Source organism: Vicugna pacos, chromosome 12 (assembly GCF_048564905.1).
Source record: "Vicugna pacos chromosome 12, VicPac4, whole genome shotgun sequence".
Classification (NCBI taxonomy): domain Eukaryota; kingdom Metazoa; phylum Chordata; class Mammalia; order Artiodactyla; family Camelidae; genus Vicugna; species Vicugna pacos.
The window spans coordinates 22316632-22343311 of NC_132998.1; the positions used below are offsets into that span (position 1 = coordinate 22316632).

At 38.1% G+C, this 26680-nt stretch overlaps 1 protein-coding gene across 4 annotated transcripts in view; it reads left to right on the forward strand.

The window, feature by feature from the left end:
- The window catches only part of MSRB3 (methionine sulfoxide reductase B3), a 158099-nt gene that overhangs the window by 66120 nt on the left and 65299 nt on the right, over positions 1-26680 (forward strand). For all 4 annotated transcript variants that reach the window (XM_072973019.1, XM_072973018.1, XM_072973020.1 and 1 more), the window contains one exon: positions 16188-16216. In XM_072973019.1, the coding sequence (XP_072829120.1) occupies positions 16188-16216 (29 nt within the window). The remainder of the gene's footprint in view (positions 1-16187; positions 16217-26680) is intronic.

Below are 26680 nucleotides of genomic sequence, written 5' to 3' on the forward strand. Positions count from 1 at the left end.
TATACTCCCTTACTCAATTTCCCCTATTAATATCTTACATTTGTGTAGTATATTTGTTATAATTTATGAACTAACACTGATACATTTTTTATTAACCAAAGTCCATACTTCATGTCCTTAGTTTTTCCCTAATGTCCTTTGTCTGTGTCAGGATGCTATCAAGGTACCACGTTACATTTAGTCATCATGTTTCCTTAGGTTTCTCTCAACTGTGACAGCTCCTCAGACTTTCCTTATTTTTGATGACCTTTACGATTTTGATGAGTATTAGTCAGGTATTTTGTAGGCTGCCCATCTGTTAGGATTTGTCTGATTTTTTTCTCATCATTAGACTAAGGTTATGGGCTTTCGGGAGGAAGATCAGAGAGATAGATGGTTTCCTTACATCATTTCAAGAGTACATACTGTCAGTGTGACATCACTTTTGATATTGACCAGGGCCGAGGCAGTGTTTTTTGGGTTCCCCCCTGTGAAGTTACTCTTTTTTTCCCCTTTTCATACTGTACTATTTGGAAGAAAGACATTATGCATAGCCTACACTTACAGAGTGAGGAGTTATGCTCCCGATCTTTTTTTTTTTTAACATTTTTTATTGATTTATAATCATTTTAAAATGTTGTGTCAAATTCCAGTGTTCAGCACAATTTTTCAGTCATTCATGGACATATACACACTCATTGTCACATTTTTTTCTCTGTGATTTATCATAACATTTTGTGTATATTTCCCTGTGCTATACAGCGTAATCTTGTTTATCTATTCTACAATTTTGAAATCCCAGTCTATCCCTTCCCACCCTCTACCCCCCGGTAACCACAAGTCTGTATTCTCTGTCCATGAGTCTATTTCTGTCCTGTATTTATGCTTTGTTTTTGTTTGTTTGTTTGTTTTTGTTTTTTAGATTCCACATATGAGCGATCTCATATGGTATTTTTCTTTCTCTTTCTGGCTTACTTCACTTAGAATGACATTCTCCAGGAGCATCCATGTTGCTACAAATGGTATTATGTTGTCGGTTTTTATGGCTGAGTAGTATTCCATTGTATAAATATACCACCTCTTCTTTATCCAGTCACCTGTTGATGGACATTTAGGCTGTTTCCATGTTTTGGCTATTGTAAATAGTGCTGCTATGAACATTGGAGTGCAGGTGTCATCCTGAAGTAGATTTCCTTCTGGATACAAGCCCAGGAGTGGGATTCCTGAGTCATATGGTAAGTCTATTCCTAGTCTTTTGAGGAATCTCCACACTGTTTTCCATAGTGGCTGCACCAAACTGCATTCCCACCAGCAGTGTAGGAGGGTTCCCCTTTCTCCACAGCCTCTCCAGCATTTGTCATTTTTGGATTTTTGAATGATGGCCATTCTGACTGGTGTGAGGTGATACCTCATTGTAGTTTTGATTTGCATTTCTCTGATAATTAGTGATATTGAGCATTTTTTCATGTGCTTTTTGATCATTTGTATGTCTTCCTTGGAGAATTGCTTGTTTAGGTCTTCTGCCCATTTTTGGATTGGGTTGTTTATTTTTTCCTTATTGAGTCGTATGAGCTGCTTATATGTTTTGGAGATCAAGCCTTTGTCGGTTTCACTTGCAAAAATTTTCTCCCATTCCGTAGGTTTTCTTCTTGTTTTATTTCTGGTTTCCTTTGCTCTGCAGAAGCTTGTTAGTTTCATTAGGTCCCATTTGTTTATTCTTGCTTTTATTTCTTCTAGGAGAAAATTTTTGAAATGTATGTCAGATAATGTTTTGCCTATGTTTTCCTCTAGGAGGTTTATTGTATCTTGTCTTATGTTTAAGTCTTTAATCCATTTTGAGTTGATTTTTGTATATGGTGTAAGGTTGTGTTCTAGCTTCATTGTTTTACATGCTGCTGTCCAGTTTTCCCAACACCATTTGCTGAAGAGACTGTCTTTATTCCATTGTATATTCTTGCCTCCTTTGTCGAAGATTAGTTGACCAAAAGTTTGTGGTTTCATTTCTGGGCTCTCTATTCTGTTCCATTGGTCTATATGTCTGTTTTGGTACCAATACCATGCTGTCTTGATGACTGTAGCTCTATAGTATTGTCTGAAGTCTGGGAGAGTTATTCCTCCAGCCTCTTTCTTTCTCTTCAGTAATGCTTTAGCAATTCTAGGTCTTTGATGGTCCCATATAAATTTTATTATGATTTCTTCTAGTTCTGTGAAATATGTCCTGGGTAATTGGATAGGGATTGCATTAAATCTGTAGATTGCCTTGGGCAGTGTGACCATTTTAACAATATTGATTCTTCCAATCCAAGAGCATGGAATATCTTTCCATTTTTTAAAGTCTTCTTTAATTTCCTTCATCAATGGTTTATAGTTTTCTGTGTATAATTCTTTCACCTCCTTGGTTAGATTTATTCCCAGATATTTTATTACTTTGGGTGCTATTTTAAAGGGGATTGTTTCTTTACTTTCTTTTTCTGTTGATTTATCGTTAGTGTAAAGAAATGCAACTGATTTTTGAACATTAATTTTGTAACCTGCTACCTTGCTGAATTCTTCAATCAGCTCTAGTAGCTTTTGTGTGGACCTTTTAGGGTTTTCTATATATAGTAACATGTCGTCAGCATATAATGACACTTTTACCTCTTCTTTTCCAATTTGGATCCCTTTTATTTCTTTCTCTTGCCTGATTGCTGTGGCTAGGACTTCCAGGACTATGTTGAATAGGAGTGGTGATAGTGGGCATCCTTGTCTTGTCCCAGATTTTAGTGGGAAGCTTTTGAGTTTTTCACCGTTGAGAACTATGCTGGCTGTAGGTTTGTCATATATAGCTTTTATTATGTTGAGATATGTTCCCTCTATACCCACTTTGGAAGGAGTTTTTATCATAAATGGGTGTTGAATTTTATCAAATGCTTTTTCTGCATCGATTGAGATGATCATGTGGTTTTTGTCCTTTCTCTTGTTGATGTGATGTATTACATTGATTGATTTGCGTATGTTGAACCAGCCTTGTGTCCCTGGGATGAACCCCACTTGGTCATGATGTATAATCTTTTTTATGTGTTGTTGGATTCTATTTGCTAAAATTTTGGTGAGGATTTTGGCGTCTATGTTCATCAGTGATATTGGCCTATAATTCTCTTTTTTTTTGTAGTGTCTTTGCCTGGTTTTGGTATCAGGGTGATGGTGGCTTCATAGAATGAGTTTGGGAGTATGCCCTCCTTTTCAATCGTCTGGAAGAGTTTGAGAAGGACTGGTATGAGTTCTTCTTTGTATGTTTGGTAGAATTCCCCAGTGAAGCCATCCGGTCCTGGACTTTTATTTGTAGGGAGGTTTTTAATTGCTATTTCTATTTCCTTTCTAATGATCGGATTGTTCAAGTGTTCAGTTTCTTCTTGATTCAGTTTTGGTGGACAGTATGTTTCCAGAAACTTGTCCATCTCCTCTAGGTTATCCAGTTTGGTTCCATATAGTTTTTCATAATATTCTCATATGATATTCTGTATTTCTATTTTGTTTGTTGTAATTTCTCCATTTTCCTTTCTTATTTTGCTAATTTGTGCTCTCTCTTTTTTCTTCTTTGTGAGTTTGGCCAGAGGTTTGTCGATTTTATTTACTTTTTCAAAAAACCAGCTTTTGGTTTGGTTGATTTTTTGTATGGTCTTGTTAATCTCTATTGTATTTAATTCCTCTCTGATCTTTATTATTTCCTTCCATCTGCTGCTTTTTGGGGATTTTTGTTCTTCTTTTTCTAATTGATTCAGGTGGTGGGTTAACTTGTTTATTTGAGATTGTTCTTCTTTTTTGAGGAAGGCCTGTATCACTATAAACTTCCCTCTTAGCATTGCCTTTGCTGTGTCCCATAGGTTTTGAGTGGTTGTGCTTTCCTTATCATTTGTCTCAAGGTATTTTTTAATTTCAGCTTTGATTTCCTCATTGATCCATTGTTTTTTCAATAACATATTGTTTAATCTCCATGCTTTTCTTTTTTTCTCCTTTGTTTCTCTGTTGTTGATTTCCAGTTTCATGGCATTGTGGTCAGTAAAGATGCTTGAGATAATTTCTATCTTCTTAAAATTGTTGAGGTTTCTTTTGTGTCCAAGTACATGATCGATCCTGGAAAATGTTCCATGTGCACTTGAAAAGAATGTATATTCTATTTTTGGGGGGTGTAATGCTCTGAAAATATCCACCAAATCTAGTTTTTCTATTGTAGTATTTAATTTCTCTGTTGCCTTGTTTATTTTCTGTCTGGAAGATCTGTCTAGTGATGTTAATGCAGTGTTAAAATCTCCAACTATGATTGTATTCCCATCAATATCCCCCTTTATCTCTGTTAGTAATTCTTGTATGTACTTAGGTGCTCCTATATTGGGTGCATATATATTAACGAGTGTAATATCTTCATCTTGTATCACTCCTTTAATCATTATAAAATGTCCCTCTTTATCTTTCTTTATGGCCTTTGTTTTAAAGTCTATTTTGTCTGAAATCAGTACTACAACACCTGCTTTTTTGGCTTTTCCATTTGCATGGAATATCCTTTTCCATCCTTTCACTCTCAATCTATATGTGTCCTTCTCCCTAAAGTGGGTCTCTTGTATGCAGCATATTGAAGGTTCTTGCTTTATTATCCACTCTGCCACTCTATGTCTTTTGACTGGAGCATTTAGTCCATTAACATTTACAGTAATTAATGATAGATGTGTGTTTGTTGCCATTTTGAACTTATCTTTGCAGTTGAATTGGTATATCCTCTTTGTTCCTTTCTTCTTCCTTTTGTGGTTTGGTAATTTTCCTTTGTATTATCATGGATTTTATTTAATTTTTGTGACTCCCTTGTAAATTTTTGACTTGTGGTTACCCTTTTTTGTAAATCTATTAACCTATACCCGTTTTTATTAAACTGATAATAACATGATCTCAAACCCATCCTACTGTTAAAAAAATTTTAAAAAGAAAGAAAAAAAAATTCTATATTTCCCTGCCTCCCTCTCCCACTCTCAGTGATTTGTATGTCTTCTTTTATAATTTCGTGTTTTCTTTATTTGTAATTCATGAGTTATCACCTTTCCAGTTGTGAGTTTCTCATTTCTGTAGCATCCTGCTGCTTTTCTATTTAGAATAGCCCTTTCAGTATTTCTTTTAGCATGGGTTTAGTGTTGCTAAACTCCTGCAGCTTTTTTTTTTGTCTGTGAAACTCTTTATTTCTCCTTCTATCCTAAAGGATAGCCTTGCTGGATAAAGTATCCTAGGCTGCATCTTTTTTTCATTCAGGGCTTTGAATATATCTTGCCACTCCCTTCTGGCCTGTAGTGTTTGTGTAGAGAAATCAGCTGAGAGCCTTATGGGGGTTCCCTTGTAATTCACTCTTTGCTTTTCTCTTGCTGCTTTTAGAATCATTTCTTTATCCTTGACTCTGGCCATCTTGATTATGATATGTCTTGGTGTGGGTCTATTTGGATTCTTCCTATTTGGGACCCTCTGAGCTTCCTGTACTTGGATATCTGATTCCTTCTTTGAGTTTGGGAAGTTTTCAGTCACGATTTCTTCAAAAACCTTTTCAATCCCCTTTGCTCCTTCTTCCCCTTCTGGGGCCACTATTATGCGAAGATTGGGATGCTTTATATTATCCCATAGGTCCCTTATGCTATTATCATTTTTTTTATTTGCTTATCTTGTAGTTCTTCTGAATGGGTGCTTTCTGTTGCCCTGTCTTCTAGATCACTAATTCGTTCCTCTGCATTAACTAGTCGGCTTTGCACAGCTATTAGATCATTCCTCATCTCTGTCAATGAGTTTACCCATTCTGCTTGGCTCTTCTTTATAGCTTCAATTTCATTTTTGACATATTTTATTTCTCTAAGCACTATCTCTTTTAATTCCTTCAGCAATTTGATCACTCCTTTTTTGAAATCTTGATCTAGTAGGCTATTGATGTCTATTTCATTGATCTTTCTTTCAGGGGATTCCTCTTGTTCTTTTAATTGGGAAAGGTTTCTCTGCTTCTTCATCTTGCTCATATCTCTCTGGCACTGTGGTTTATGGAATATCAGTTGTCTATTTTGGATCTTAAGGATTTTATCTATCTAATGCCTATTTAGGAATAGAACTTAGAAAAAAAAGAAAGAAAGAAAAAGAAAAAAAGAAAAAAATAAGAGAGAGAAGGAAGATTTTTAAAAGAAGGGAGAAAGAGGGTTTGAAAACAGTGTATAATGAATAATAGAAGAGCGGGTTGAAGCAGAGTATTAATCGGGTGGAGACGTCCTTTTAAAACCTTTAAAAAAAAAGAAAGAAAGAAAAAAAAAAGGGGGTGGGGAGATGAATATATGTGTTTGAAGCCTGTGTCTCATCAATAAGAGGACATCAAAACCCAAGAGAAATAGAAATGAATTAAGAAGTAAAAATTAAGAGAGTAATTGAAAATAGAACAGGTAAAAACAGATTTAAAAACAAAACAAAACAAAAACAAAAACCAAAACCAAAACAAAAAAAAAAAGGGGTTGTCGGTGTTCTCCTGGAGTCTGTGTGCTTTTAATGTGAAGTCCTTCTGTCTTCGTCCTGTTTTGGAAGCTCAGCTTGTTTTCATAGGCCCTCCGTTGGCGCCCTCTTCTGTGCTGCTCCCAGCACCTGTCGGCAAGCAGATCGCGCCTCTTCCTAACACGGGGTCAGATGCAGCTCTCCTCTGCTGCGGGCGGGCGGGTCACTGCCCCTCCGGATGCCGCAGTCAGATGTTGCAGACTGGCCAGGCAGGAGGGCGGGTCGTGCCCCCTCCCAGCACCTTGGTCAGGGGCTGTGTTCCTGCCCGACAGGCGTGGGGCCGCTCTCCCTCTGCCTGCGCCACCGGTAGCTCTGCTGCTCTGTGCGGCTGCGCGCTCCGCGGGTGGGCTCGGGGAAGACCGAGGGGCAGCCTCGTCCCTGCTGCGAGCCAAGACCCAGCTCCTTGTTTGTCCTTGTGGAGCAAGTTCTCTGAGGGACCAGGATGGAAGGATCCTATCTGCCCCGGGCTGTAGGCCCGTCTCAGTCTGGCCCTTGAGGCTGCTAAGCCCTTCGGTGCGGATGCAGGTTTCGCCTCTGCCCCTGCCTGGGTGCTAAGCGCCGGAGAATATGGCGGCTGTGCCTGGGTCCCGCCTGTCTTCCCTTGAAAAGTTTCCACGGGTTTTCAGAGATGGGGGTATGCACCCTTCCCCCGAGAGCACATCAACCTTGCTGTTTTATGGAGGGCCCAGGTTGTTCTGTCCTGTACACCCACAGCCACGGCGCCCAGCCCCTTGCAGTCCCCCGGGGCTGCCTCCGTGCAGCCGCCCCCGTCCTCCGCCCGGTTTGTGCAGCCTGGCTCTGCCCGCCGCTGCCGGCCCGCGTCTCAGGCTGGGTGTCGGGGGGACGCTCTGTGCCCGTTTAACTTAGTTCTGTCAGACAAGGGCTGCTCTGTACAGATCCGAGCCTCGGAGGCTCCCCCTCCGTCCCGCTGGCCTCTCAGTTGGAGAGGGGAGACCCAGCAAGCGAGCGCCAGTCCTCCTTTGCCGCTCCCTCCCCGCGGGACCCGTCCCGCGCTGCTTTGCCTTTTGTTCTTTCTTTTTTCCTTTTCTCCTACCAGATTTTTGGCGTCTTTATTTTTTGAAGAGGGCGATGATCTGTCGGAGTTCCGCAGGTGCTCTGGTTGGCTGAGTGGGTCTGTAGATGTGGGTCTTGGTGTATTTGTGGGAGAGGGTGACTTACAAGCATCCTTCTACTCCGCCATCTTGCCTCTTCTCCGCTCCCGATCTTGAGGGCAGAGTATCTACAGAAATGATTTGGAATTCCTCTGCAAGGGAGATATGTGTCTCTTTCTCATTTATTTAATTAGTCATTTATTTGTATCAATATGGACTCATGGATATTTATTTTATACTTCGGGTTATAATCCAGTTCTACTTTATTTATATTGTTGCTCATACTGTTCCAGCTTTGGCTATTGGGAGCCTTTCAGTTAGCTCTTATGTCCCTTTGACATATCTCCATCAGTGTATGGTTTTTTGTTTGTTTGCTTGTTTGTTTTTGAGCCCCTTCTTACTTTCTTGCACTACTTTATGCTCCGGAATTATCCTGTATACTTCCTGCCCCAGTCATAGAATCAGCCATTTCTCAGGGGGCCCTGGTTCCTTTTATTAGAGAATGGTATTAAAAATCAAGATCTGGGTGCTAGGTGGGTTCTCTGCTTTGGCTGTTGTTCCACTCTGCCCATTATTGTCTAGCATTAACCTGCTAGCCACAACTTCTATTGTTCTTTTTCTGATTATAAAGAAATTTCCAGGGAAAATAAGAAAACAGATACTATGTGTAAAACTGATGTAGGGCAGTAAATTTTGCTACTTTCCAAGTCTGCCTCACCCCCGCCTCCCCACCCAGAGAGCGCATGACAAGTATGTCTACAACATCAATGTTAAAGGACAAAACCATTGGAAACATTCTCCTGCAGTGATATGAAGAGACAAAGAGCCCATTGATCAGAATCTTATGGAATGCCTGCTGGTGGTCTCTGCTGATTCGCAGAGGCAGCTGCCCAGCTGCCCAATGGTCAAAATGCAGGTAAAGCACTTTAGCAGAATATGGTTAAAAATACTGAGGAAGAATAGAGAAATCAAATATGTCTTGTACCTAAAATGGGTTAAAGTGTATAAAAGCTGTAGACATTTTTATTTCCGGCAAATTTCTAGGTTTTTGGCTTTTATTTTTTACTGGTAGTCTGAGGTCGCTAAATATCTGACCAAAGAAGAAGTGTAGTAGTTTGCTAGGGCTGCCGTAACAAAGCGGTACAGACGATGGCTTAACAGAAATTTATTGTCTCACAGTTCTGGAGGCTGGAAGTCTGAGATCAAGGTGTTCGAAGGGCTGGTTTCTTCTGAGGCCCCTCTCCTTGGCTTGTGGATGGCTGTCTTCTCGTGTCTTTGCGTAGTCTTCCCTCTCTGTGTGTCTGTGTCCTGGTTTCCTTTTCTCATAAGAACACCAGTCATATTGGATTAGGGCCCACTTGAATGACGTCATTTTAACTTAATTTTCTCTTTAAAAGCCCTGTATCCAAATACAGTCACATTCTGATTACTAAGGGTTAAAACTTCAACATACGAAGTTTGGGAGAACACAGTTCAGCTCCTAACATGGAGGTATACTCTATTTTCCTTAACCATGTTTTCTTTAGCATTTTGAATTTTGTTCTCAATATAAAGGATCTTAACTTTAAAAGCTTCGTTCTCTCTGGAGATATAAAGATACACAAGAAACATTATTTTAAAGGAAACATGTGATTAAGTACTATAAATCATGTAGTTAGGAGTGATACTGGAATTCGAAGAAGGCAGTTATCGGTATGGCCTAGAGAAAGCTGTAGAACCCGGGGAGCCAAAGCTGGCCTAACAATTATCTGTTATTTCAGTCTTAATCATTTGTACGTTCAAGTTCTATGGACGCAAATTTTTATCACCTCACACTTACTTTTCCTCTGCTCTCTCCTCTCCCCTTCTCCTTCTCTCATTCTTGGAAACTGCAGACAAATTTAGATAGCTTGCATCTCCATGGGGTAGTTTACGTGGAACAACAGATTTATTTCAAATGCCTCATTTTACTGAGGAAAATGGGACTAACAAGTTAAATGACTTGTCCAGGTTATGAACTAGAATCCGGGTTTCCTGATTCTTATTCTGATACGCTCTCAAGTGCACTATGCAACTTCTTGGTTAGAGAACGTTTTATTTGTGTTTTAAGGTCAAATGGGATTCCTTTTCTACATCGTGTAGTCAGATAATTTATATCATTTCCCGTTGGTCTTCCCTCTCCAATATTTCCAGTTTCTTCGGTTATTTTTATTGCTGCTCTCCTACTCCTCTACGTTGTTTTGACACTCGTATTAAAATTACACCCCAAGTAAGATATCAGCCAGAGTAATACATGTTTTCTTTTTATAATACAGTATTTTTTAACTTGCTAAAACATTGCTGGTTGTACTTGTAGCTATAAACTTTATTTGACATCATTACTTAGATAAAACCTACCTTTTAGTAAGTTTCTAATATGTGCCAAGACCTGACCTAGGCACTTTGTAGTATCATCTCATTTAACCTACACCAAATTTTAAAAGGTAAATATATCACTTCTATTCAGGAGGTAATGAAACTAAGACATGGAGTGTAGTGAACTTCTCAAGTCAATGTGGTAGAAAGTGGAAGACCTGGGACTGGGCTCTGATCTGTCTGTCTCCGCTGGCTGCCTTTTCCATGACTGTTACCTCAGTATTAAGTGCTTCATAGACCACATCACTACCGTATAAAGTCGCCAGCTTATCAGGGTGACAGTGATCCCAGTGAAAGTGCCAGGGCCTGGTTAAAAGGAAAGACGAAAACAGCGCCAGCGGAAGCAGAATTGTGCCGTGGAGCAGGAGTTCCCACAGGCGTGCCGTCTGCAGTGCATTGCAGTGCTCGGTGAAAGAGCGTCAGTGACTGAAGACGAAGAATTGTAGCTGTGTCGTGGCGACTGGATCTGCAGTTCTTGTTAACAGGCTCACGTCAGATATCTTCAAGCAACGTATGAAGGGCTTTGCTGCTCTTCTGCTCGTAATTATCTTGATTTCTAACTTTCTGCTTTTTAAATTTATATTTTTAAGTTAAAAAAATTAAGCATGCCATTAATGGGCACGTTTTACTTGTCTTTTTTTTTCAGTTTTAGTTGTAGCTAACATGACTTTAAATATTTAAATTCATTTTGTTTTCTTTCTGCATATTTTTCTGTCTTTTGTATTTATAACATCATTATCATCAAAATATAAAATAGAGACCCAAGTTTTAAACACAGTTAATAGATAGTTTGTAATCTAGTACTGCTATGGTAACAGTATCAGTTAGAATGTGTTGGGTTATAAGTAACAGAAATGCCCGGGTAAAAGTGGCCCACCAAAGTCAGACTCGACTCTCTGACTCAGCGAGAACTCTAGAGAAAGGCTGTTCTGGAATTAGAATGATGTCAGGGTTCTGGGTTGGCATTTCTGTGGTTCTCTTGGCCTTTTTATGTTTACAAGATGGCTTCAGCAGTTCTAAACGTCATACCCCTCCATGGTAACTTCAAAGGCAGGAAACAGAGAGAGTGTAGGAAAAGGGCCTTCTCCCTAAATCCCCCCTGTCCTTTTCATGAAGATAAACCTTTCCAAGAAGTATTCCCAGTGGACTTCCCTGTACCTCTTGCTGCTCAGAACTGGGTTCCATGCCTAGTCTTGACAGAGGAGAACAGGATTGCCACAGTTGACTTAGTCTAACAATGATTCATTCCTGGGACGGAAACATTTTTAGCACCCTCCAAAAATGGCAATTCTTTTATCAGGGAGAAGGGAGAGTGGCCATTATGTGCACAACAGATAGTGTCTGCCACAATTATTGAACTCTTGTAGTGTGATCCGATGACCACATGAACAACTGTAGAAAGAACTGCAACTCTGATGAGTACAAAGGAGTGACTGGTGCTATAAAAGGATACACTAAAGGGATATAATCTAGTCTGGCCACCCTTCTTCAAAGAATTGATAATTAAGCTAATACATGGAGAAAGTTTTAGAAGTGACGTAAGCAAAGGGGTAAAGGGATACTGATGTGGGTGAGGGGGAGGAGGAGAGAGCATTCCAAGGAAAGGAGGCATATTATGTTTATGTGACTGAAAGAAGGCACATACATTTTCACTGCTATTATTACTAGCGTCTGGTCTGATGAAAGCCTTTGAATTACTTTTAGGGGTAAGAAAAAATTCTTAGACTCATAAGTAGGATCCTGACACATTGGGATTTCTGAAAATTTTGCATGCTGTCTGGGGGACAGCAGGACAGGTAATCTGACTTGGACAGTCCTAGAAGTCCTTGGCACGGAGTTGCCATACCCGATGCACTAGTAGGCTAAAATCAGTCTGCCACTCCTGCTCCTTCCCTCTAGTGAGTTTTTGCAGTCACAATCTTTAGTTGACATAAATTAAGAATAATAAGAACAGCACCCTCACTCTTCTACATGTTGTCTGAAATCTTTTGGACATTGACTTCATTAACCTGTAGTTCATACTTACATGGTTCCCATTTTAAAATTTCCAATACAGTTGACATTAAGTAAAAAGCAATGATCTCTGAGGTTTCGTGGTTTCCTCATAAGAGACAATAAAATTTTAAAAGTAATAAAATAAATTTTAAAATTTCAATACACTTAGAACTTTCATGGACACTGGGTTGTTTCCTGTAAATAGAAAGCAGTAGTTTTATAAATTTGTTCAGGACCATAGAACTCTAACCAATGACTAAAGCTGCCCTCTTTTGAAAACTTGCAACTTTATTATCAAAAGAATGCATGTGCTATATATTTTAATTATTTAAAAAGTAATAATGGTACTTAAGCTTTCCTAGCATTTACCCTCTATGGTTTTAAAATTCATAAAATCTTTTCAGGTTTAGAAATTTGGAAATTTTAGTTCAAGCCTTTTTTAATGTGGCACTAGTAGCACAACTTGCCGTGAGAAGGCTCCAGAATAATAGTGGCTTAAACGCGGTGGCAGTTTGGGATTGATATGGTGCTTCTAGAGTGTGCACCGTCAGCCCGGGCAGTGGCCAAAGGCTGGTGCTCTACTGTCAGCTTTTCTCTCATGATCTCAGAACGGCTGTTTCGGCTCCTGGAATCACACCTACATTCCAGCCAGTGGGAGGAACGGGAGGGGGTGCAGTCATTCCCTTTGAGGGCGTAACTCATAACATTTCTGATTATGTCCTTCTGGCAAAGACTTAGTCACATGGTCAAAACTAGCTACAAGAGGTGGGAAATATTGTGGAAAAACTGTCTTACCTGGGTAGCCATGGGTCCACCTGAAACTCAAAGATTCTATTTCCAAAAAGAAAAAAAAAAAGGGAGAATGGACACTGGGAGACAGTTACATTCTGTGCTGTATTCACCGTCACCAGTGACAGCTAGGCCAAGTGGGGGGAGAGGGGAGGAGGTTCCCTCGGCCCTTTCTTCCAATGGCTCTGGAATCCATAAGAGAAACGCCGTCTTTCTTTTCTTCTTTACTGGGGAAAAGGCTCTTTCATTTCTGCCAGAGGCCCTGCACTCCTACCCATCACCACTTTCCTTTCCCCACCAGCCAGGCACCCGGTTTCTAAGACCATCTAGACAATGCCACTCTGGCCCAAGGGGCAACTTCTGGCTTCTAGGTGCTCCCAGCTACCCACTCTCACAGGAGGATTTGAATTAAGAATTCTCTGAGCAGGAGCGGGGAGAGTATAGCTCAAGTGGTAGAGTGCAGGCTTAGCCTGCGTGAAGTCCTGGGTTCAATCCCCAGTACCTCCTCCAAAAATAAACAAATAAATAAGCCAAATTACACCCCACCCCCAAATTAAAACAAATAAAGAAAGAAAAATTAAGAATTCTCTGAGCAGGAATGTGGAAGCGCAGGAAAACATCTTGTTCTACCCACTTTGTTTCCCTTGCCTTCTGCCCTCGGGTCCAAGCTCCCTCCTTCAAGTAACAGCCTTTGATCACCCCTTGGGCTGGAGGTACACATACTAGGAGCACAACCTGACCGGAAGAAAGGTCCACACAGGCTGAGGAAGCCAGCTCAGGGCCATTTGGGTAGAAAATGCTGAGGACCTTGGTACTTGGAGTTTCAACGGGAAGGGAGGACTCCTTGCCTGGTGGAGAGGAGGCTACAGCCGGATGATGGCCAGAGCAGAGGCGTTTTGCTTACTTGTAAGGACAGTACGCACATGTGTGAACATACACACACTCACAAATGCATGTACATACATCTAAAAGTTAAACAAAACTGCATATACTCTCTATATGGGATGCATTCTCTCTTCTTTTCCATTCTATTTCAGTTTTTAAAAAAATATTAGTTATAATCCAGTAAATTAATTTTATAATCCACCAGTGGATCAGCTTGTGACCTAAATTTGGAAAACTCTGCTCTAGTTATTGAGGTGAGGATAATGTGATCAGATTAGTGTTTTGGAAACATCTGGCAACTGATTAGATGATGGTCTGGAAGGGAGGGGGGATACTGATTATGAGATTATTGAGCCAAAGATAGGCGTAAAGATGGTAAGGGTGAGGACAGAGAGAAGGGAAAGGGGGTAGAATCAGTAGGTCTGGGTGACTAATTAGATATTAGGGGTTAGAAGAAAACTCAAATACCGTCATAATTCCCTACACAATGGAGAATATAGCAGTAGAATTATACTTGAGGGACGAGAAAATGAATTCAGTTTAGTACATGTGACATTTGAGATCACAGTGTGACATTCAGGTAGTTTTTTAGTTGGAGAGAGGTGTAGAAAGTAGGCACTGTAACAGGGCTTTTGGATTTAGCATTAGGACGTCACTGATACAGACTGTGCAAGGACAGGTCTTAGTGGTTCAAAGAGTGAATATGTTGGGAGGTCAGGAAAGGAAGACATGCAATACAGGATATAGTCTATCCTTTCCGTAAACTTGATGGTAAAGCCAGGAAGACAGAGGGATTACAAGAGCAAGGCACACATTTGAGGGAGGGCTTTTATTTAATTCCGGGGCATTTCTGTGCAGAAGGAAGGAGGAACCTGGGGAGACCCAGATATTGAAAATACAACAGGGAGGAGGAGTAATTGATCCCAGCCTGGTTTCAGGGGAGATGAGAGAATGTATTTTAGGACATAAGTGGAGGGAACCTTAGACAGAAGGAAGAAACACCTCCTATACAGGTAAGAGGGAAATAAGATGTGTGTTCAGGCAGAAGTTTCCCTTTATAGACGTTTGTTGCATACAAGCACCAAGCACTATGTAGGTGCTGTGGCTACAGAGGTTAATAAGGCATAGTCTGGTGGGGAAGATGGGCAAGGAAACCAGCAGGATGACGTGTGGTTAGGTGTCATTTCGAGTTATGCTCAGGGATGCTGGAGACGAAGAGGGAATGAGACCAGGCTTTCCCAAACAGGGGAGGGCAAAACGTGAAAATGAGTTTGCACCTGAAATAGGAGTCAGGGACACCTAAGTGAAAGATTGAGATGAGGACTACGGTGGGGCCAGGGCTTGAGATAGATGTGAACCGGGAACACTGTGGCAGATATTGACAACCACATTGTAATAGTATTTTTTTTTTATGATTATTGACTTAGTTTAAGCATCAGGTGAAACTTTAGTTGGGAATATTTGAGAAAATGAATTTTTATGACAAAGGAAGCTGTTTCTTGTTTGTCCTTCCCCCCTTCCCTCCTTTGATGACTTCTCTTGAAGCTAATTTAGGTATAGAAAGCCACCGCTTCCAAAAGTGCTTTGGTACCCTGGGATAATTTCAAAGAAATCTCCTTTCCCACTTAGTTAACTACATTTCCCCAGGAAAAAAAAAAAATCTTCTCTGTCAATGTAACATCCTTTAACAGGACTCCTGCTGGTCGGTTCTTATATCTTGCTGTGGCAGCTGTGAACATATATACTATTGATTGTTAATGTGTGATATAAATCCGACTGGAGCATGCCCACTAATTGGTTTGAGAGCTAGGTATAGACAATGCTGTCTTATAGTAGCTTGTGTAGATAGGCCTAGTCAGAGGGTTAATTCTGCCTGACAGCACATCAGCAGCATCTCGAGAGTAATTACCCCGCAAAAGTTTTCCCACAGCCAGACTGAGAGCTTCAAAGGCTTCTGAATTTACAATCAGCATTAACCTATATCTGAAACATAATGTTCCCACAAGGGCTCAGATCTTTTTTTTCTCCTTCTTATTAAATGTATGGGGTTACTAGGTTCATTTACTCTGTGAAGAACTTAGTGAAAAATTAGTTGGTGTTGAATAATTGAAAATCTTTAATAATAAGTAAAGAGGATAATTTTAAATTTGAGTTTTTTATTGCTTGATTATATTACTGAAACAAGTTAATCTGTAAAGACTGGGTGCTTTTTAAAAAAAACGTAATTTATCCTCTCTCTCAAAAACAATAAAAAAAAAGTTAATATCTTTTCCATACTGTGCTATCTCTATGGATATGTACATGTTTAGAGGACCTAGGGTTATGCATACATTTAAAATGGTTAAAATAAATATGCATTTACATTTTAAAAAGCTATTTTACTTGTTGTCCAATGTACTGAAATCTACTAACCATTGCTTCTTTTCTCCCTCATAAAATAACAGTATTACATAACAAGCAGTTTTTATATTGTAAAAAATTTCTTTCCCTTTGCAGGTCAGAAACCAAATTTGACTCTGGTTCAGGTATGTTTACATTAATAATGTTATTCTGAGTATATTTTATTTACATTATTCTCTGAGGAGTAATTCATCAGATCAAGAACCATTTTGATTTTAAACAGACTAGGCAGTTTCTTTTCAAAACATGAACCCCACCTCAAAGCAGGGCTATTGGCTGTTTGGAATCATAACTTGAGATGTTCACTTTGGGATTCTCAATAGTTCTGAAATAAGTATTAAATGCCGTATATCTGCAGAGTTTCATTCTAAAAGCAGAGGTGGGGGTTGTACATACTCATGCTAAAAATAGAATATTGTTCTCCTAGTAGACAAAAAGTATCCTGAATAATATGAACATTCTTTGCAAGTGACTTGTCACCAACAGTTTTAGCCAATAGAAATAGAAATTTGTCTATGACTTATTAGTTTTTAAAAATTTGTTTTGTTGGGAAGGAGGGTAGTGGAAATTGAAGGTCACCTTGAGCCATTATGTCGTATCTATCAGGACAAAATTTACATTCTCACAAACAGTGGCCTATCAGCCTCATTAGATGTTCTCTTCTCATTAAGCATGAATGTGGCCATATAATCCTTACATTTGACTGTGTCTTTACGTCACTTGCTAAGATTGCTGTGCTTCCGAGTTACTGATGGTGTTTACAATTAAAGCACAAAAATTGCCTTGTGTTCAACACAAAGGAATTATGCCCTTTAGTGAACTGTTGATCGATAAATAAACATTAATTTTCAATTCCAGGAGAAAATAATTTGCAGTAAAATATATAAATTACTGAATTTAAAAGTAACATTCTTACTCTGGTTTGAATTTCACTGTTTTGACTTTTTAAAAAGTTTTTGTTTATTATGTTTACAAAGGAACTAAGGACTATATATTCTTTTTGATAGTGGTGTTCAGGAACTAACATGCTTTTCTTCTTCAAAAACTTTATCTTTCTTTTAGTGTATAGTTTTATGAATTTCCCCAACTTGGTGAGACCCTTTAAATATGAAATCTGTACATTTGAGTTAACAATTTCACCTAATTTGAGAACTGTGATCCCAGAAATCTTTCCATCCTGTGTGTTCTTGGGCTTCTGAATCACATGTGACAATGATAGCATAAGGTAAACTTTTCTGGTTTATAATACTGACTATATGAAGACTAAAGGCATGATGGCATTGTATCAACTGTTTGTCTTTTTTATTGACTCATTGGGGGTGACTCAAAATAGGGTAAAAAGTCTGTCATTAATAGTAAAAATCTTTAATATAATAAAAGATAAATGAGTAAAATTGATAGAGAATGAATTTGTACAAAGTTGCTTATCTTTTTTATATACCAGTCAATCACCAAATACTTACTAAAAATCCACTTTGTTATGATCTAATTCCTTAAACATCAAGTCAAAAACTGATTTTAGGCTACGATCTGGAATATAGCTTTTAAGAATGAAAAAGTCCGCTAGGTTCATTTTGAAGGTAAAACCTGGAAATAGTGTATAAGACTGAAATATTAGGCTGCTATTGTCAAAGTTAGAAAATTTATGTTAAATTCGCAAATCCAAATTAGAGTGTGCTGCTAAATTCTTGCAGTGAAGGTTAGTATTTGTCATGAAAATAGTTATAACATCTGTACAGGCACACATCTTTCACTCTTGTGACCAAAGATTTTGCTCATGATTCTTATTTTTTCCAAGCCCTAATTTTAAAAAATGTCTTCCATGGACAACATCTGCGTGTCTTTGAAAACTACAATGTTTTGTGCTCTGAAAAATCTTATGGGGAATACTGATTAAAAGTTTATTTATTCTTTTAATTTTGATTCTAAATATGTTGTGGAAAGAATTCAGATGGTTTCAAATTAAGCATCAGGTAATTCTTTTTTCTTACAAATTCTTTAAGCTTAATATCAAATGAGGGACTCATGATAAAGGAAGTTAGAAATGTATTCTTTAGCATTCTGCATCATGCAAATTTGGGTTAGAAGTAAGGTAGCATATTGGAACAATTAAATGTATGACTTTAATAGGTTCAGATTCTGCATTGTTCATCAAATACAGAAAGTAAATGAGCTCTGTTTAATGTTGTATACAGCTGTAACAGTGTTCCTGACAAAGTAAGATATTTAGATGAAGAGGCTGAACTTACTAAGAAAAAAAAAAAAAAGCCTTAAAAAATAAATACTATGGTTGATGACTAGCCATAAAGGAAAGATTTTCAAAGTAAATTTGTGTGTATATATATGTATATATTTATATATATATATTTTCAAGTAAAGAACCCAACTTATGCAGAGTTTATTGCACATTTGCAGTTTGTGTAAATGAATTTCAGGCTGTGGAGTGGGATTCAGGAGGAAGGAAGGAAAATTTTCATTGTCAGCACACGGTACAAAATGTCAGCTATTGAATATAGACCAAAATGATCAACCTAGAAAGTAATTTAATTTTTTTCTTATCAGTTGTATAAATTTTTTTTCTACAAAAGCAAATCCACAACTTCCTGGCATTTTTTTAAGGTTAAAAAAAATTTTTATGATGAAAAGTTTCAATTATATTTAAAAGTAGAGGGTAATGAATAATGAGCAGGCACACATCCATCATCTAGATTTTGCTGTTGTCAATAATTTGCCATTTGTTTCACTTTTCCTTTTTTCTTGAATTATCTTAAAGTGAAATACGTTTCATGTGATTTTTAAAAACCTGAAAATTGTAGATTGTCTTGAAAGAAGTTAATTAATTTTTTTGAGGTTTTCGTTTATCTCAGAAATTTGGGTCATGTACAAATTCTTACAGAAAGGATCTTGACACTTACCCTGTCCACATTCAGTTAGAGACGTTGAAAGTTCTGTTTGTGTGGTGAAGGTTAAGAAAACCTTTAACTAGAAGACAGAGTTGCTGAATTAATTCTGATCTGAGAACTCCAGAAATGTGCTATTCTCAAGACTGATTTGATGAAAGCTTTAGCTGCCATCTAGCTGTGTCCTCTGTGTACCGAGTTGTGTACTGATTAAGCTCCGGTTCTATTGATTTATAACTCAGTCACTAAAGTTTTCTCTTTCCTCATTGAGAACAGTCAGCCTACCTTCTTTCTAAGGAGTTTTAAGGGTTCCATTTTAATACTGTTTCCTAGTTGATGTACTAATGTTGCTTGCCTATGATCCTGTGTAGTTGGTGATTTTACTAATAGAGTAAAACAGACTTCCTTTTATATTCAGAAGTAGCAAGAAGCTGTGCTCTTCTCCTCACCTCCCAAGAAGGGAAGTTAGTTGATGCTGGAGGAAGCAGAGCATTGAGCTTAATGTAGTGATTAAACATGAAAGCCATATATCAAATCTCAGGAGAAACATGCTTTTGAAAGAGGCAGAGAACTGTGGAGCATATTGCATGATAGGCTATGTAAACAGAGCCTTGGAGGTCAGTGTGTGGATGCAAACCAATTAAATAAAGAACTTACTGGCTTTGCTTTCTATCATCTGGATGGGGAGGATCACAAGTTAACATGCTCAGGGCTGAAGTGTAAACTTTGCTTGAATAAGTTAGGCACCTTTCGAAACTTCATTAACTCTTTCAATTCACTACCGAGGTTGGCTAGTTTTGTTTTGTATGTGTTGTTGTTTTTAGTTTAACCAAAGTCCTTAGGAAGTTTAAAACAAAACCTAAAATTTATACTCTCTTTGCTTTCTGTACACACCCATCAGCAAAGGTGCTAGTGATGAGTAGAAAGGAAGACAAAGCAGAGAATGAGCTGCTGAGCAGACAAGCGTTGGCTGTGCAATCAGATTTCAAGGACGTGCACATGTCTTTTAAAACAACCCACTTGGAAAAGCAGAGCTCTTGCAGAATAACTGAAAAACGATGTTTTTCTCATCTCCTGAATTCTGGATATGAGGAAAAGATATAGTTGGAATTTACTAGACACTACATAACATCAGGATATTGTTATTTTTGTTCTATTAAAATAGGATAGTTTTCTGACCGAGAAAAACATGAAGCCTAAGTTAAAAACTGTATGTTAAGATCTGCCTACAGTGTATTCTGTGGTCCTAAACTTCGCAGGCGATGTTCAGGTGAGAAAATGAAATATCAAGTTAAATGGTATAGTTTCATGGCCCATAAACATTCAAAACAAAGATTTTTTTCTTTTTCCTGTAGAGTTATGTTGGCTGAGAAAGTGAATAAGCTTATGTTTACTGCGTGTTGATTCTGGGCTGCTTGGATTAGCAATGCTAAGGAAATGGGCTTAGAGAACACAGCAACTCAAAGGTATAAAATTTCATGAAAGCAAATTATGGAGGATTAAGAAACCTAATGAGCATGGTTTAGTGTGGAGAGTGGAGGAGAAAGCTCACTATTAAATAAAGCGCAAGAGTGTACAAGGTTAGGAGATCCTAAAAGACACGATGATAAAAGGCACAACAGAATATAATTATCCCGAAGGAAAAAAAAACAACCCTCAAAAACTCCAAGGAACAAAAAGCAGCTAGTGTCGCTTTTAAGATCTGTAGTTAAAAAGGAATCTACACCAGGGTAAGGAAATCAAAGAATATAATCAGTTAAAGCTTGAGGCAAAAAAATATGGGCAGTGAAAAATAGAGTGGGCTGTTAATAGTGGTCACTAAGTTGCAGGAAAATGAGGAATCTGAATACAGTAGAAGTAGAGTTTTGAAAGCTTATTAGCAAATGAGACAATCTGCCTAACCTAGTAAGCCTTTCTCAAGAAATATTAATAAGGAAAACATTTGTAGATCTTGTGAGAATATGTTGACAATACCTTTAATTGCTAAAAATCAATTTTGTTATTTTAAATTTCTTGTTTTTGAAGGTCTCATAACAATACAGGTCCAGGAAATAAAATACAAATCTCTGTAAGAATATTGACATCTATCTTTGGGCATCATTTATTAATAAGAAAAATATTGACTATTCATCTGTTTATTCGTCAGACATGTTTATTAGGCATTCTGTGTACCACATGCTGAGGCTGCAACTGTGAACAGTGGGTACAATTCCTTCTCTCATGTACTCTTACAGCTGGTTGGTCTATTATACAAATTCACATGGATTTCTTCGCATATTTAGCAGAGAAGGGCCAACAAGGACAGATTTAGATCCAGATGGTGAGTTAAAGAACTCTTAATATTTAAATATAAGTTAATACATTTTAAGTTTTGACAAATTCACCGTTCTTTACTTTATTCAAACAATATCACTCTGTTTTCCACTTTTAAGAGACTTTTAAGAGAACAGCCTAATAATGCTAATGGCTGGTGTGTAGTTTTGCTATAGCTTTTGGTGAGGATTGACATTTCACATTTGATTGTCATTAAGAGAGATAAACTTAGAAGAGAACAGTGACAAGTGTTTGTGGATACTGTCCTCTTCTTCACTTTTATTTACTTTTTTAAATTCATTCTTTCACCAGATCCTCTTGAAGGTTTGTCTGGAAAATCAGGCAGCCTTCTCTATAACAATCTTATGGGGTTGTGTAGAAGCAAGTAGAGGGGACATAGCCCTTCATCTCCTTTTATAAACTAAAGACCAGGAAGCAGCAAGGCATAGTGGCTAAGTGCTGAGGTGCTGGATCAGACAGATCTGAATGAAGTTTCTCTTTCCTCCTAATAATTTTCAATTGGTTTTCTTGGATTTCATGTGTATCATTATGTTATATACTTGAATTTTGTCTTTTCTTTCCTTCTTATTTAGAATTAAAGTATTTAAAACTATAAATTTCCTTCATTAAAGCCTTAGTGAATCCCAGAAATTTTTTATGTTATAATATTGCAATTATATTGTAATGGTTGCGATTTTGATTTTCTTTTGGACACATTGATTATTTAGGGAAGTGTTTTTAAATTTCCAAATTTTCTACTTGCTACTTTTGTTAGAAATTTTGTTAGTAATTTGGTGGTCAGGGAATGTCACCTTACTACTTTTTAGCAACTCAGTTGTTTAGTACTTGGTAAAGTTTTATTTTGAGGCCCAGTTTGTACTGAATTTTTGTAACTCTTCTGTGGGTAATTTGAAAACTGTGGGTACTCTGCAATGTAAAGGGTTTGATGCGTACTTACTAGATCAACCTGATTCATTATTTTTATCATTTGTTTGGTTTTTATTTTATCTGACAAGGGCTTTGAGAGACAGTTTGCCATTCAGCATTTTTTTCCCCCTGAACTCTTCCTCTTCAGACACCGCCACCCCTGTGCTGTCAGCTCCGCGTAACTTAGGTATCCTGGTGCTAGTCGTCTTGCTCAGGTCATGAATTGCACTTGTCTTCCTGTGGAGGACAGTATTCCAAAGTAGCGTTCATGGAAGTGAAGGCTACTCTAATTAGGAAATTAATTTATTAAATCTGATTATGTTATTCCAAATTTATATGTGAAGCAAGAGGTTGTTTTACCACTTGTAAATACCAGTGCTTTCCCCTTCTCTCTTGCCCTCATCACCACCCCAGAGTTTTACAAGGAAAGAGGCTCTGATCCATTATATGATGCAAACCTTTGTTTTCTCTGCTTAGCATCCTCTCCTTCTCCTCCATCTGTCTGGCAAGGTTCCATTTATCTTCTAAAGCTCAGCTCAAGCATTGCCCCCTTAGTTAAATATAGTTTTCCTTAACACTTTCCCAGGAGTTAGATACCCCTTCGTCTGTGCAAACGTTAGATCTTGTACTTACATTTACTATAGCATTTATTATCTGCTGTAATTATTTGTGTGGATCTCTTCTTTCTCTCCAAGTCTGGGTTTCTTGAAGGCAAGAATTGTGTCTTATTCACCTTTGTAACTTTGGTATCTGGTATGAAATAGTCCATAAACAAAAATTCACTGAAGTTGGGAGTCTTTGTTCTGTTCTCCGATTGTGTTTGAAGTGCTTAACTAACAACCAAAGATTTATACTTCCCTTTCATAGCGTAGGACTGTTGCTGGGAAGTGGCTACTCAGCCAGAGATGACAATTTCCAGCCCCTTTGCATCTGTGTGGGGACATATGACTAATTCACCCAGTGGAGTACATGTCATTTCTGGGCTGAGAGGATTAGGTATCCAATACACTTTCGCACATCTCACTTTCCCTTCTGAGATTACATCAAGGTAAATGTTGAACATAATGGCATCACAGTATGGAAGGAGCCTGGGTTCCTGAGTCATACTTGGAAGAGATCCACTCTGGAGAGCTTTTCATCCAAGAACATCTTCATTGGCCTTTAGGCAGAGGGAAATAAACTTTTATCATAATAAGCCACCAAGACCTTGCATTGTTTATTATGGCAGCTAATGTCACACACTCTGACTAGCCCAGCATCTAGCATGTTCCCTTGCAGATAGTGGGTACTTTTTGATTATTGTTGGATAAATTGTAAAATTAATGGCTAAGGATTATGTTATCTAACCTAAAGATGGTCCTTTAAACTACAAGTAGGGTATACTATGTTCTATATGATCACTGGACCTGTCAGTGATTGTCACAATAACAAAATGTAAAAGGACACCTTAAAAAGCAGTGACTTAGAATGATAGTAATTTTTTTGTGCTCACATGTCCATGGGTTGGGTCGGTGTTGGTTGACATAAGCTAGTCATGGATTGGGTTCAGTTCTTGTCATTGATGATAAAAGAGAAGAGGGCAAGCCCAACTACACAAATACATTTCAAACCTCTGTTTGCATCAGATCTTCTAGCAGCCCATTGCCCAAGCCAGTTACATGTCCAAGCCCAAAGTGAAAGAGTTAGAAAAAACTCTGTGCGTCCCACTTGTCTTGTAGATGTAAGTACCCTCTCTTCCCTCTAGTGGGCAGAGCTGCCAAGCCACATTGCAAAGGTGAGAGGAATAGGAGCCAATAACTGAATCTATGACATTAGAACATTATGTATCTTAGATCAATTATTTGTAGAGATAGAGATAACCACATTATTTGGTAACCTAACTTCAGATGTGATACTAATGGATATATGATGATGAAAATATTTGTATTATACTTTACCATTTGAAAGTGTTTTAATTAATCTTATCAGGTTTGAGACTCACAAAAATCTTCAGAAGATACACAGGGATATTCTTACCAGTGAAGGAATTCAGATACAGAAAGGTTAAGTGACTTGCTTAACGCCGTAAGACTAGTAAATGGCCAATCTAGGACTGGACTTCAGATCTCCAAGTCACAAAGAATGTGTCTTTTTTATTATATCATGAGATAGTTATTTTAATGAGCAATTTTTATTTTAATGTTTCTATTATTAGCTTTTTATTTTTGTATAACTGCTATGGTTAGTAACTGTTATATACTATACATTATAAAGTTTAATCTTTTCTCAAATTAAACATAGTAATATGATTATAAATATACCTTAAAAATATCAAGTATAGTACAGATTTATAAATGATTACAATGTGGCCATTAGTAGGCCGTGGACAAGGTTGCTGGCAGTTTCCAAGAGGCCTAAAAAGATAGTATCAATTGCCTTGGTGATTTTTCTGTGTTCTAGTATCTGGTTTTAAACTTTCAGGCTCAGGAACCGAAATGTTTCAGCATTTCTCAGGGATGGACTCATGTTGACAAACCCAGAAGACTGATGGATGAAGCTAGAATGCCAGTGTATTTGTTTACAGTGAGAAATATAATTTTCATATGGCTCAGAATACTTACATCTGCATGATTATGTTGCTGAGTCCAAACATGTTCTGCTCGCCGCATGACAGGCCAGTGAATCGGGAGACGAGGTGTTGGGACAAGGAATAACGACTTTATTAGGAAAGCCAGCAGACGGAGAGGATGGCAGACTAATGTCTTGGAGAACCATCCTGCTCTAGTCAGAATACAGGCTCCTTTTATATAAAAAATAAGGGAAGGTGAAGGAAAATAAGGAGGGGTGTGGTTGGTTGTTGTAATCCTCTTGCTGCAGGCATTCTTTGTTCTTGCAGCCGTCCCCGTGGGCTAGGTCATGGTGTCCCTGTAAACCTCCAACAAAACAGAGGTTATTCTCTACTACAATTAGTGTCTCCATTTTCTGTAAGTAGTTAAGCTATATGACTCACAAAATCAGCATAAGAACTCATTTTATCAATTTGCCAAAATAGATCATTCATGTTGGGACTGAAATTTCCTTACTGTTGTATCATCCTGTGTTACCCTTCTCTACTGTATTATCACCCTGAAGGCAGACCTACATGGGGAGTCAGAGCATATCCAGAAAGTTGCTCTGTTGAGCACAGGATAAGAGCAAAGGAAAACAAACAAATCAAATGTTTAACCTTTTGAGTTTAAGTTAACTTGAATTGTCTGTCTCAAAATAGGGATGGTCCTGGCCATTGAGCCCTTACATAACTTAACATTCATTGGCTTCAACTTCATCCATCCAGTCCCTTATCCATCTTTATAAAAGATAGTTTTGCCATTAGACCTGGAAAACATACTACAAGTCTAATACTTAAGATTTTCTTTCCAAGTTCTTGGATCAGGAGACCATGTGTAGCAACTTTAGAACTTAAAATTTACAATTTAAATGTTTCTTAGCTATTGAATCATATATTAAAATTTTAAAGATTTAACATATCACTTCAGCATACCAAAATTAAGATATAGAACAAGGTCAATGTATAGATCAAGACAACGAACATTTCCATTACCTTAAAATGTTCCTGCATATTTTCCTTCAGTCAGTCCTTCCCAGAGGCAACCGCTATTCTGACCTCAGTCACTATTGATTAGATTACTTTGTTCTCAAACTTCGTATAAGAATCTTACCGTATGTACTCTGTGTGATTTTTTTTTTTTGTTCTCTGTAATGTTTCTGGGATTTATTAGTGTTATTTGTAAGTACCTGGACTTATTGCTCGGTAGTCTAAGTTGGGGTGCATATTTTGGTCCAGTTCTGGCTCCCATTCATGCAGTTGTGTTATACTGAGTAGTCTCTGTTTCTACCATTCTCAGACCCAGCATGCTGTTGTTAATACACTGAGCCAGTATGTAGATATTTTCACTTGGATTCTGCATGATCAGTCAAACTGCATGTGCATGTAGAGCACTTACTCGACTTAAGATATGGTGGAGGGTACACAAGTATGACACAGTTCCTGCCCCCATGGAGTCTGTAATCTAATTGGAGAGATGTGATATATATACACACACATTAAGACATCTGTGAGTGCAGGACAATATAAGTGGTTCCAGTAATGCAGTCCTGGTGGAATTTCAAAGAAGGGGGATTACTGTGGGCTATGGTGATTGATTAGGGAGATTCCTTGATGGAGGTAGAATGTGGATCTTCAAGGGTAGAATTTGGATAGATGTAAAGAGGGAGCTCATTTTAAACAGAGAACCAATTAAAGTCAGGGACAGAGGCAAAGGTGCAAAATATATTTGAAGGACAATAAGTAAAACAACTTGCCAGAACTGGAAGATTTTTGCTGGGCACTAATTGCATGGCTGGGAGTCTATTAGGTTAAAGAATTTGGACCTAACTCTGTGGTTAATAATGACAGTAACAATTATTAAC